The sequence below is a fragment of the Pogona vitticeps genome, chromosome 1 (assembly GCF_051106095.1).
Source record: "Pogona vitticeps strain Pit_001003342236 chromosome 1, PviZW2.1, whole genome shotgun sequence".
In the NCBI taxonomy this organism is placed as follows: Eukaryota; Metazoa; Chordata; class Lepidosauria; order Squamata; family Agamidae; genus Pogona; species Pogona vitticeps.
The window spans coordinates 12,243,272-12,257,467 of NC_135783.1; the positions used below are offsets into that span (position 1 = coordinate 12,243,272).

General features: G+C 43.0%; 1 protein-coding gene across 7 annotated transcripts in view; it reads right to left on the bottom strand.

The window, feature by feature from the left end:
- The window catches only part of SPTBN1 (spectrin beta, non-erythrocytic 1), a 243,093-nt gene that overhangs the window by 134,946 nt on the left and 93,951 nt on the right, over positions 1-14,196 (bottom strand). The window contains exon 1 of one of the 7 annotated variants that reach the window (XM_020808502.3): positions 8,833-9,205. The exons of the other annotated variants lie outside the window; for them this stretch is intronic. Coding sequence (XP_020664161.2) covers positions 8,833-8,941 — 109 coding nt within the window. The 5' untranslated portion in view covers positions 8,942-9,205. Of the gene's footprint in view, positions 1-8,832; positions 9,206-14,196 lie in introns of those variants that run through there. 7 annotated transcript variants of the gene reach the window in all.

Below are 14,196 nucleotides of genomic sequence, written 5' to 3' on the forward strand. Positions count from 1 at the left end.
GATCCATTAACCTCTCACAGCATAAACAAGCTACCTATGGAGATGGAAATCTTGGGAGGCAGGGAATATAAGGAAGGCCACAGTTGCCAACCCCTGCGGAAAACAGCAAAAGCTAGCCTATGTGGCATGAACAATATGGAATAATACCACTACCTGTACTTGTATTTATGCCACTGTTCTGTAAAATCATGCTTAAGCTGAAAAAAAAGCTCTTAGAAACAAGCTTCCTAAGAATTTAAGTCGTAAGCTGTTTCTGAAAGCAACTTTCTAACCCAGATGGCTATCAATCTGAATTTAGAACTGTGTATTTACTTTGCATTGCCTAGTTCAGTTTCAAATGCTAAGAAAATCTCCAGTTTTAGGACAAAACTGAAGTTCCTTGCATAGTTTCTTAAACTAAATAGCAGCTGAATAACAAGGGAAAGCATGCAAAATCTGCATAATTTTCAGAATTCAGCAACAGTTTTTCTTATTAATCTCTAGAGCCACAAATGAAATTCCAAAAGAAAAGATGGATGAACCAGTGGCCAAAATCCAGCTGGAGGAAAAAAAGTCCATAAGGGCAATTGCATAAGCAATTGATGCCAGATGGGCAGTGTATAAATCAAACAAATGAAATGAATGAGGATTTCTCCCCTTCCTGAAGGCTCAACTTCAAACATGTGGTCTTGCACTACATGAAATGTGGGGCATGCCACTGTTTGTGGAACTTAATGGGATCCTGCAGGAGAAGAGAAAATATTTATGCAATCTTCCTTATGTGATTTTCAGAGCAAACAGGATTCTGGACAATGAGCAACATGTTTCAAATGCTGGAATTTGGAAACAGTTTCATGGAAATTAAATTTTTGCTTTACCATTTTTTACTTTACCATTAATTTTTGCTTTACCATGGGATAATTGAATTGGAAGGAGCTTCTAAGGCCATCGAGTCCAACCCCATGCTCAATGCAGGAATCCAGATCAAAGCAGATCTGACAGATGGTTCTCTCGTTTCCTTCCAAATGCTCCTTTTGTCTTTTGGTACTTATGAAGTGTTCTTCTCAAAGAAAGAGGAGATGGCAACACAGAAAATACAGTGGTGCCTCGCTAGATGATGACAATCAGTTCCACTGAAATCACTGTTTAGCAAAATCATTGTCTAGTGAAAAGCATTTCCCTATTGGAATGCATTGAAATCTGTTTAATACGTTCCAATGGGGAAGAATCGTCGTTGTCTAGCAAAGATCAGCCATATGAAAGCCACTTTCGAACTGCCAATCAGCTGTTTAAATCGCTGTCTTGCGAAGCTTAGGTCCTGAAAACACCTGTTTGCGAGCGCGGAGGGAGCTGTCAAAATTGTTGTCTAGCGAAAATCAGTTTGCGAAGCAGGGACCAAACATTGTCCAGCAAAATTCCCCCATAGGAATCACTATTTTGTGAATCAATATAGCAGTCGCAAAAAGCCAATGTCTAGTGAAAAAACTGTTATGCGGGGTAACTGTCTAACGAGGCACCACTGTAACACAAATGATAAGGATGTGTATCTGGATTAGAACCACAATATTCTGCCAAATATTTATTTTTGTTTGTTGGCTACATCTTAATTGATATTACAGAGTTTAAACTTGCCTAAGCCCATTAAGAGAAAGCAGATCTTCAGGAAAAAGGCAGACTTCAAGCAGTCACTGTGGAACAACCTCCTTCCTCACCTTCTTCTTTTAACTCTGCCACTAATATGACCTTACTTCTGCAAGGCTGGCAAAACTCCATCTGATGCTGCCAGTTGGAAATTACTGATGAAGAGGGAGGAAGGAAATATGGGAGGAGGAGAAAAGACGTATCTCAGCAGTAGAGTGCAACATGACTGTTGCACTAAGGGTCCCAAGTTCACCTTCTGGCATTTCATGTTGTAAATGTTCAGGTAGCAAGTACTTGATGTTAACGACCTTTGCCACCAAGACTCTACCAGAATTCTCATTAGAGTAAACAAAACTGGTCTGCATGGCCGGAAAACCTGGCCTGATAGAACTCAGCTCACTGTGTTTTCCTCTTCTTACTCAAGCATTACAATTCTCTTTATTTTAAGGGAGTGAAGGAGCTATCATTCTGAATGGGATATTGCTTGGTTTTTACTTGAAGCACTATATAGAGTGGGGAACTGCAGACCCTGTAGCTGAAATCTGGCCCTATGGGCTGCCCCAGATGATCCAAGTCCACTAACATCTGGTGGCTTTCAAACTTTTGGACAGGTGTTCATCCTATTCTAAAAGCCAAAATTCATCCCTTAAAATTGAATCACTGGCAATAAAAAAAATTCAAGCTAAACTATGCTGGTATGTTCACTCCCACGTTTTATAGAACTTATCGGAGACTGAATCTGTCTCTTGGTCCGGAAAAGATTCCTCATGTTTCGTCTAATGCATAAGCAGCAACGGTAGAGAATTCCTGTCCCTCAGAACATCCAGCGGTAACACCTATTTCTTTGTTTCATTATTCTTTTTATCTATTCTTGCTTCCCTTTCCACCAGCAAGCCTTCAATGCCACTGGCTTGGAGAATAAAACAGAATATGATCATTCACTGTCAAATCCAAATAAAAAAACAAGCATAATTTTCTCAGTAAGAGAAAAAGAAACAAAAATAAGATATTAAGGTGGTGAGGAGAGAAATCATCCCCTAAATGCAAAGATATAAAGAATCTCAGTTATCAGTGCCCAATTAGTTCCCCCCCCCAGAAAAAAAATGTTATACAGTTGGGGTGCCAACACAGAAAAGTTTCTGTTAGCACCCAACAAATCTCGGGAAGTGGGTGTAAGAGATGAAGATTTTACGAAAGACACAGCTTCGCAGAAGAAAAGTAATCCTTCAGATATAGAGCAGAAAAGAGGAAACGGATAAAAATAGATCAGCTTCAGCTACTGGAAGAAACAGTTGATCAAATGAAACCGTGAGGTGATAATAGACACCAAGTTCACACTACCTGATCACATCCACCAAAACTGGAATTTATGCAAAACCAGTGCACATTTGGCTTACCCTATAACAGTGATTTATATTGTGATTTATATACTGATTATAGTGACTCTATAATAGTGCTCACTGCTCACTGGAAGGACAGATCCTGAAGCTGAGGCTCCAATACTTTGGCCATCTCATGGGAAGAGAAGACTGCCTGGAAAAGACCCTGATGTTGGGAAATTGTGAAGGAAAGAGGAGAAGGGGACGACAAAGGATGAGATGGTTGGACAGTGTCATCGAAGCAACCAACGTGAATTTGACCCAATTCTGGGAGGCAGTGGAAGACAAGAGGGCCTGGTGTGCTCTGGTCCATGGGGTCACGAAGAGTCGGACATGACTGAACGACTAAACAACAAAATAATAGTGATTGCACCCTTCGGAAATTTTGAGTTTTCACTCACATACAGTATACCTTTCTACCCACACACGTGACTCTTCTGCTTCTTTTCCTCTTCAAACCTTATGTGTGTGTTTTTTAATTGCTTGAAACTTTTTAAGGTACTGTACTCCTGAGATCCAGCAGATTAATGACTTCATTGTGGAATCTGTTACATCTTTCCCACAGAAAAGTTAACAGATATATATATATACACAACAATCTAAATAGTCATCTGCTCATCAAAACCAAGCAGACACACCCTAATCATTCAAAGCTATAATGAAGGTAGCCAAATCCAGCATTTTGAAAGGAATGCCGTAATTAAATGTTGCACAAACTGATAATAGTTCTACTCTAAATTCTGAAAACTGACACTGCTGAATATTAAAGTGCTTAGTTATTATGGCATCTGCCAAATTTATCACCCAGTATCCAACAGCACTACGCAAGAGGGAGGGAGAGAGCGAGAGCGAGAGAAGAAGGAGGAGGAGGAGGAGGAGGAGGAGGAGAATTGTCTTCAAAATATTTCTTAGCACTGTAGAATCATCTTAGAACTGCAGAGCTGGAAGGGACCCTGTGGATCATCAAGTCCAGCCCCAGTCAAGGAGGCACAGTGGGGAATGGAACTCCCGACCCCTTATATTTTGAGCTATCCAAAAGCTGTATCAGCATTTCGAAACAGATGCACCATTTAAGCAGACTTCAAAGTCTCCATAGGGGGAAAAACTCCGGGTTCTTACCAGTATCACATTCATTCTCATTTATCCAAAATAATAACTCATCTGTGCTTGAGTTTCCATGGAATTCTTCAAGGATCCAAGGAATTTGTATCAGCTGCTGCTATTCGCTAGAAGCCAAGTTCATGAGAACGGCCTTCTCCTACAGACCCCAAATGGGTTTTCCCCTCCCAGGGAACAATACTTTTTTTTTGTAAATACATACCAGAAGTCTCTCTAAAAGGAGTGGAGAGAGAAACTGACTATAACTTTTTGCTATCACCTAAACAAAGAGTAGAAGGTCAATGAAAAAAAATTAAAAAAACTGAAAAGGGGCAGAACAAAATCTGTGTTACGTTTAAAAACACAAAGTGTATTAGAATGGAACTGTGTTTCAAAGCAGGGGCTGTGTTTTGTTGGCACACCGGATGCATTCCCTTGCTACTTAATTTGGAGGGCGGCATAGGATTATCTTCTGGATGAACAGAGCAAGTCAACATGGGGTTGTACAAAGTAGAATTACCATACACAATGATTATTTATTTTATTTATATAGCTTTCAAAAGAGGAAAAATGCCAACATCAACTAAAGGAAGAGCAGTGTTCTGAAGGGAAACAAGGGAATCACAAAACATTAAGAAACACAGCTTAATACATAAAATATATCAGATGCTACTTAATTACACAAGCCTTCAGGAATAAAGCCTTGATGGTTAAGAGACTGCCAGGAATGGCGGTGCTAATTTGTTGCAGCAAAACGTCCACAGGCCAGTATTGCTCCGGAAGTGTACGCGTGCATAAGTGAACTCATCTGAACTGAAGTGATAAATTGCTGGAAAATGAGGAAGTGCTGGTGGCATTCCACCTTGCACCATCAGAAATGCAACCAGGACCACGTTAGTTAGTAATAATGACATGATTTCACTTCTACACATGAAGAACAGCAGTAGGATCCTGGCCACCAAATCATGTGACAACAAACTCTTATTGACTGGAGCCCGTTTCATGAGATGTTTTAACCGTTGTTGTTGACTTTTGCTTTGTCCTTTTGTATACACTAGTTTGCGAGCTGCTGTTGGCCTAAAAAGGTTTAAAGAATTGGGATAAAAATGATTTCAAAAACCTTTAAGGACAAAGAAATAAATAAGGCAAGCATTCAAGTTATTACCCCCCAGGCCTTTTTTTTTTTTTTTTTTTTTTTTTTGCTTTTGCCGTTAGAAATTACACGTTTTCATTTCACAGAAGACGCTTGCAAGTTTGTTTGTTTTAATTGAGGTTCTCATGCTTCAGAACTGGAGTTGCCAGGGAAACGGCCAGCAGCACAAGACTTGTATTACAATTACTTGATATGGTTTCCCTTCCTCTCCTCACTGCCACCAAACCTCAAATTAGCTGAATGGGCTAGCATTCCTGCAAGGAGGCAAGCGGCACTGTGCAGAAGCTGTGAGGTTCGGAGAAGAAAAGAAAAAGAAAAATTGTTTCAGAGACAGAATTCTTGAAAGTAAACCATACAGTAGTGGCTGTTTTTTTTGGTCACATAGAGCTGGCTTAAAATGCCTGTTTCCATGGGTCACCCCTGGCTGTGACTTCTTTTTACTGTTATAGGCTGTCATGTTGCTTCTGGTACACGACAACTCTGTAATTTAGTGACGTCCACTTACACCAGCCTCTACATCTTAATCTGCCTTGAATACCCATTGAGATGATCAGATAATTATAGACACAGGCATGCAAATATGTCAACATGAATGTGGAAGAAACATCCTGTTAGATTAAACTGAAGGCCTGTGTGGTCCAACATTCTACAGACAGAGTGGCCAAAGGATGCTGGTGGAAAGCCCACTAGTGCACATGCGTTCCCCACCATTTCCTGCTCATCTTCCCCAATTTCCAATACACTGAAGCATGCTGCTTCTCATATTGGAGAGGACAGATAGCCACCATGACTAATAGCTGCCAATGGTCATTGGAAGAGTATAAATGGGTTGGATATGCACACATTAAAACCTTCTGTTGTTGCCATGTGCCACTAAAATCACTACTGAGCTATGGCAAGCCTTGTAAGAAGGCTTTTGAGGTATATGAGATGTCCAAAGAGCAGTTTACCAATTGCATTCTCCAGTTAGTTTCCATGGTTGAGTCGGAATTTGAACTCAGGTCTCCTGAGTCTAAATTTGAGACCCAGGCAACTACACCACATGGGCTTTCAGTAAATACGCCATGTTGCTCTTTTTGTCCATAACAGATGGCTTTCCTCACAGGTCAAAGAATGAATGAGATAAGGAAGCATTCCTCATCTAGAGCAATAAATCTAATTCAATAAATACCAAACAACTTGAGACTGAAAGAATTAGCCAGGCTCCCTGGTTGCCAGCAGACTTTTACGAGTTTTGTTTTGTGCGTTGTTAAAAAAATATTTCATAGGTTTAAATCCAAATACTCTTCATAACACCAGCAACACTGAAGATCTGGGTTGTCATATGTTTACTCCAGGTCATTATAAATACCATTTCAACCCCAAGCAAGTTCAGCTTAGTTGCTCATAGAATAGGCTACCAATGAATTTCCAAATCAACAAAACTTTTAAAAAATGTCAGTTCTGATCTTTCAAGGCTATGTTTAGAGATGGGGAGGAAGCAATTATCACCCACTCTCAGTGTCAGTCAAAATTTTCAGCAACAACCCAGAAACTATGACAGGAACAGAAAGATCTTTGCAAATACTTTCTTGCACCTGAGAGCTTGTGGGCTTATGGTTCCTTAAACATTTTTTTCTGTTCACAAAAAGGGTAAAGATAACCACTCTGGGCATACACAAGACCTTATTTATTTATTTATTTATTCATTTCATTTTTTATATCACCTTTCTTCCACTGAACAAACTCTTGGCCACGCTACAGTAGTATTTTCAATTCGCGTCCATATTTTGACAACCACCACCAAAAAACCCTCTATGAAACCTATATACTAATGAATGAATGAAAAAATCCTTATGTAGCCCAAGCAATACTCTGCAATACAAGACAGAACAGAGATAACAAAGTGGTTTGCAGAATAAATTTCCTTAAAGGAAAGAAAAGCAGAGGAATGTCAGACCTGTCTTAGTCCGTAGTAGCCAAAACTAAAAAATTATTATGCCAGTTTAGAGACTAATTACTGTAGTTTTATGTGATGGAACTTTTAATGCGTAGCAATTTACTTTGTCAGATGCAAACGAGGAGACATCCCTCCCAAAAAAGAAACAAATTAAGATTCTTCAGAAGCTTCAAAATGATGATCACTGTAGAGGTGAGGAGGACACCAAAGGAAGACAGGACATTGAATTAAGTATTCTAGGAAAAAGTATGGCTGCTTGGTTGGCTCGAATCCTGAACCACCAGACTGCTTCAGACCGGAACATTCTGTCTCAAGTGTATGTTTTCCAGGTCCTCCTCTATTCCTCTGTGTGTAGATTTACTAATCATGTTTCCTAAGGGAATCTGGCCCGAGTCACCACCCAGTTTGCTTAACGGCAGTTAAAGTTTGTCCAAGTTTATCTATATCTGTGGGAAGGAAGGGGGCATTCCTCTGTGCCTTTTCCACAGAGATCAATAAAAGTACAATGAAGGTTGCGGGGGGGGGGGAGCAAGAAACACAAGCCAATGTAAAATCATAAAACCAAACCAGAAGATGGTTTGGGCTCCCGTTCTATTTCTGACAGGAACCACAATACTCTGTCGGATAGTAAAAATAAAGATGCATTCAGTGTGGTTTGAACTTCTGACTGCTCCATGTGGATATTCATTTCCAGAAAAAAAATGTACAAACACACAATGGGTTTGTTTTGATTTGCAGCTCCGTCCAATCCCGCACTCACTGAAGGACCTTTGTCTCATTCGTATCACAATCACCACAAATTAACAAGGGACCCCAAATGTCCATCTCCCAACACACCCCAAACCTGATCCCGAACCACCCAGAACCATCTGGATCCATCAGGTTTGGGGCAGAAGACCAGGCACAACAAATCTCTCTTTGTGCCAATTTGTCAAGTGACTGTAAAAAATAAAAATAAAAAAGAGGGGAGGGGGTGGAACCCTGATTCCCAGACCTGTGCAATCATCACTACGAAGGACCACCCTTCCCCCCCCTTTCTGTTTCCCTCCCTCCATCATCGGTGGAATGCAAAGAATGGGATTTCCACCAGGAAGTGGAAGGTGTCCACCAACACAACAGAAGGGAGGGCTTTGGAAAGAAAGACACCCGGAGATTCGCATGATCCTGGGAAATAATAGGGTGCAAAAAAAAAAACACCCACATTCCTACTGTGTGCGGGCACTCCCTCTAAGAGGGATGCTCTCAAGGGTTCAGAAAGGGTTCAGAAAGGGACGGAAGTCTTCTGTTCAGCACCTGACGATCGTCCATGGCCAGAGGGCGATTTCAGACAAAAAGACCACACCCCTCCCCCTACCGCCTGGCCCTATTGTTCTAAATGCCAGGGTCCCCCAGAAGGAGCCCCCTTCGCACCTTTACGGCTGGAGCCGGTGCCCGGGCACTCACTGGGGGAACGAGAAAAACCAGCCTCCCGAGCAAGGAGCACGTCATCAACCGACCCTTGGGAAAAACCAAGGGCCTTTCACACGAGCGAGCATCAGAAACCACCTCATCGTGTTATTACTATATATATATATATATATTAAAATCGTAGCAACGCCCCCATAGGGAAAGGGAAAGAAGGAAAGGCTAAGACTCGCCCTTACCTTGCAGCTGCTTGAATCTTCCTTCTAATTGATTATAATTATATGGCACGGAAGCCGTGTAGCCCGGGGACAACTGCCCCGGCAGGGTGGCCGAGTTCTGTAATTCCATTTAGGTGGGACGTGGTGTTGAGGAGGATAAATCCACGCATGCAAAACCCAGAAGTGTGCCGGTGTGTTGTGTTGTTGTTTGGTTTGTTTTGTTTTGTCAAGACAGCCACCCCACCGGTTGCTTCACCATGAAGAATCCAAGCCGATCCTCCCAAGGGCTTTGCCCTCCTTCACACCATTTCCTCAAAATTTCTTTTTAAATATTGTTTCAAATCGCGAGCAGAGACTGGACTGAAGCAGCAGCAGCAGCGCGGAAGGCGCCAGCGAATTTACACAGCGGCAGCGTGGTTTTGGTGGGGGGGGGCGGCGGCTTGCGTCTTTTTGCCCCCTTTTTGCCGCGCTTGCAACGCGATCCTCCAACGCTTCGCCCGCCAGCCTTCACCCTAAGCTTCCCAAGCCATCCGATCTCCCTCTCCAAACCGGATCCCTTCGCTCCGTTTGCAATCCAGAGTCCACCCCAACGTGGGAGCGCTGCCTGCCCTTCTTTTTCCCCTTGCCGCCGCCGCCGCCTCTCCTCCTCCTCCTCCTCCTGCTACCTTCTCTCCCCTTCCTTTTGCAAAACCTCCTCCCAGTAGCTCGCGCACACCTCCCCAGCCCGCGTTCGCAACCGCATCAGTAGCCACTCGCTGTGTGTTTAGTGATGATGTCACTGATTCGCATTGTAGAGGAAACCGAGACTGTACCAAAGGAAGGCGGTGGGGGGGGGGAGAGAGACACGCGGGAGGTGGAAGAAGGAAGGCGCCCCCCCAAGGCCAGCCTGGGCATCCGAAGCAACGCCGCATTCCAGCACCCCAGCCCAGAAAGGGGCGAGCCCGGGTTTCAGCCTTGCCCCCGAATCCCCCCCACCTCCCCCCCAAGCACACAAGCAGCAGGGAGGCCAATGGTACCTTCCCAAACAAAGCTGCTGGTGGAATTACACTCGAACGCTCTTTTGTTTAAGCGCCTCATGTAACGGGAAAGTCTCAGATTACGATCGCCTGAAAAAAAGAAGGCACCTTTCTCCCTGTATCTTTAGTTCTCTATCCGCTTGAAGGGGTGGGGAGGGTTGGAGGGACGGAAAGAAAGTAGCAGGTAGAAACGCTCAAGCAGTATTTGGCAGCGATTAAACAACACCTCTTAGAAATGTATACAAGTGGTGCCTCGCTAGACGATGATAATCAGTTCCACTGAAATCGCTGTTTAGCGACATCATCGTCGAGCAAAAAGCATTTTCCCCATTGGAATGCACTGAAACCTGTTTAATGTGTACCAATGGGGAAGAATCTCCGTTGTCTAGCGGAGATCAGCCATAGGAAAGCCGCTTTGCAAACCACCGATCAGCTGTTTAAATCGCTGTCTTGCGAAAGTTAGGTCCCGCGAGCGGAGGGAGCTGTCAAAATCGTCGTCTAGCGAAAATCGGTTTGTGAAGCAGGGACCAAACATTGTCCAGCGAAATTCCCCCTTAGGAATCACTGTTTTGCGAATCGCTATAGCGATCACAAAAAGCCAATGTCTAGCGAAAAAACTGTCATGCGGGGTAACTGTCTAGCGAGGCACCACTGTATTTTGCAAGAATTAAATGAGACCCTGGAGAGGAAGAGAAAAACCTCTTCACTTCGCCATCTGGCCTGATTCGCTTTAATTGGAGGTGCTAAATATTTTGACATTTGAAAGGAGGGGTGTGCATCGCCATCCAATTACATAGCTGCCTTCTGGGTATTTTTGTAATGGCTTTCCAGGATCATGTGTGGAACATAGTAGCATTTTTTTAAAAAAAATACTTAATATATTTTCCAATTAAAAATAAGTACACTTGCACCATATATATCTTAAGTGAGGCTTTCTGGTACAGGCAAACCAGCACCCTTTATGAAACAGTTGCCTGAAGGTAGGGTTTTGTAAATTACACATACAGTATGATTAATTCATTGTGTGTACAGGTTTTGGAATAGCGCTGTTTACCAACATGAAAAATCAGGACACAATATTCTTCTTTAGGTATTTGAACAGTGGCATAATTACACTTCCAAAATGTCAAGACTGTAGAATACCTGGGGGAGTACTACATTCACAGATACAGTAAGTGAAATTTCACACCTTTTAGGGTGCGGTTACACTCAAAAGTCGAAATGGTGCAATATGGCTTTTCTCTGATTTGATTCGAAGCCTCCATTATACACTGGTGCCTCGCTAGATGATGATAATCTATTTCACTGAAATCGCTGTTCAACGAAATCATTGTCTAGCGAAAAGCATTTCCCCATTGGCATGCATTGATACCTGTTTAATGCGTTCCAATGGGGAAGAATCATTGTTGTCTAGTGAAGATCGGCCATAGGAAAGCTGCTTTGCGAACCACCCATCAGCTGTTTAAATCGCTGTCTTGTGAAGCTTGGGTCCCAAAAACACCCGTTTTGTGAGCACGGAGGGAGCTGTCAAAATTGTTGTTTAGCGAAAATCGGTTTGTGAAGCAGGGACCAAACATTGTCCAGCGGAATTTCCCCATAGGAATCACTGTTTTGCGAATCACCATAGAGACATCACCTTGCCAGCAAAAGTCCGAATAGTCAAAGCTATGGTTTTTCCTGTAGTGATGTACGGAAGTGAGAGCTGGACCATAAAGAAAGCTGACCGCCGAAGAATTGATGCCTTTGAATTGTGGTGCTGGAGGAGACTCTTGAGAGTCCCCTGGACTGCAAGGAGAACAAACCTATCTGTTCTGAAGGAAATCAACCCTGAGTGCTCACTGGAAGGACAGATCCTGAAGCTGAGGCTCCAATACTTTGGCCATCTGATGAGAAGAGAAGACTCCCTGGAAAAAACCCTAATGTTGGGAAAGTGTGAAGGCAAGAGGAGAAGGGGACGACAGAGGATGAGATGGTTGGACAGGGTCACCGAAGCGACCAACATGAATTTGACCCAACTCCGGGAGGCAGTGGAAGACAGGACGGCCTGGCGTGCTCTGGTCCATGGGGTCACGAAGAGTTGGATACGACTGAACGACTAAACAACAACATAGTGATCGCAAAAAGTCAATGTCTAGTGAAAAAACTGTCATGCAAGGTAACTGTCTAGCGAGGCACTACTGTATTTGAAATCATGGTCACTCCTCACACAGGGGCTACAGACTGATTCAGGAGTTCACCATTCATATTGGACATGATGGAATTTGCATTCCAACCCAGAAGCCTGCCTGCCTGCCTGCCTGCCTGCCTGCCTGCCTGCCTGCCTGCCTTCCTTCCTTCCTTCCTTCCTTCCTTCCTTCCTTCCTTCCTTCCTTCGGTTCCTCTCTCCCAACCCTTCCTTCCTTCTCTGCTCTGTCGCCTCTACCAATCCTTTTATGAGGTGTAATTACAGGAAATAATAATTACAAGGAATAACAATAAGGTGATAGGGTGATCTAATATTAATCTCTTATATGTAAGAACCTTTTTAAAAAAATTAAAATTCTGAGAACAACCTTGGAAGAGAAAAGAATGTGGGGGCCATGTTTCCCCCAGTCTTGAACGTCACCACTCCAGTGCCTACATCACTGAAACACCACCTACAGACACACTACTCATCTTTACAAGAATGCATCACAACTAACCCCATGGGGAAAAGCCCAATCAAATCACTCGGGCTTGAAAAATAGAAGCCACCCAGTGGCGGATTTTTAAAAATCCATTTTGGGAGCAAAAAAAGAGAGGCAAGATTGATTGGAATCAATGTTTGCATTAAGCAGTCAGCAAAAAAAAAAAAAAAAAAAAAAAAAAAAAAAAAAAAACCTTTGAATTTATCCATGGTATTTGACCCTGTTGTTTCAGCCTTAATACCTCAACATCCCGTGACTCGTAGCAGAAAGTGAGAAACGGGACTCAACTGAAAAGCAATGTTGCATAGTGGGAAGGTTCATTTAGGCATGTTTAAACCTAGGTTTCTTCCTTTCAAATTCCTGTAATATGGTGGTTGTGCCCTATGATGACACATGATGATGACACAGGCTGTCTGACTCATCACTACATCACCACAAAGAACCCACTGCCAGCCTTGTTTGAGAACAACATAGAAACACAGGGAACATTTCCTGAAAAGCAGCCCAGTGAGATTTCATGCTTACATGTCAACCACTAAAGGAATGGGACAGCAGGTGATGGTTTACAGATGCTCTTAGATTGCAGTTCTCATATGCCCTAGCCAGCAAAGCTAATGGTAGAGGATAATGGGTATTGCAGTACAGCAACACCTAGTGGTTTGAAAGCATGCAAAATGCAAAACTGCAAGTAGATAAATAGGTACCACCTCGGTGGGAAGGTAAACGGCATTCCATGTCTGGTCACGCTGGACCACGGAGAACACTAGCTCTATGGGTTGGAAATGGAGATGAGTCGGACATGACTGGACAAATTGTCAAGGGGAACCTTTACCTTTTTAACATCTGGGGGGAGGCCTCATGTATCCTATTGTATTCCTGTTTGTCCTTTGATGCTTGCCATCAAAGAAAATGGCAGATGCTGTTTGCACCATCATTGTCTTGTATACCAAAATTCCTTTCCTTTGAGTCAGAGCCCTGGCCACCCCCACCTCCTTCTTTCTCTTCCTTCCTCCCCTTTAGCAGCACAAAATCTGGCCTTTGTTTTGTTTCTGCACTTCTACCATTTTTTAAGTTATGCAGTAAATGTGAAACTAATTGAAAAGAGAATGAACACCATAGAACACTGTGGGTTCAAAAATTTTACATGCCCACTCACTTGGGGGAAAAAAGGATCGGTTATTGTGGGTTTTTCGGGCTCTTTGGCCGTGTTCTGAAGGTTGTTCTTCCGGACGTTTCGCCAGTCTCTGTGGCCGGCATCTTCAGAGGACTGGAGTAGGAACTCAGTCTATGCTCTGTAGTTCCTACTCCTGTCCTCGGAGGATGACGGCCACGGAGACTGGCGAAACGTCCGGAAGAACAACCTTCAGAACACGGCCAAAGAGCCTGAAAAACCCACAACAACCATCAGATCTTGGCTGTGAAAGCCTTCAAGAACACACAAAAAAAGATCCTTTCTCAAAAAGGCTATTCCTCAATAGGGCAGTCCACATGCGAGGGTGTCCTGTTGACTTCAAACTACATGGCACTTCTTTAATCCAAGGGGTTTTAAAGTGTGGCTTCTAAATTCATAGTTTTTTCCAAATCCTGAGTCATTCACAATTTTCCCGTTCTTAAATGATCGGCACTGAATGTACAGCTTCACTTATTACAATAGCTCATTACTTTACACTCTTGGGTATACAGTAAACAGAAGCGGGTAATAT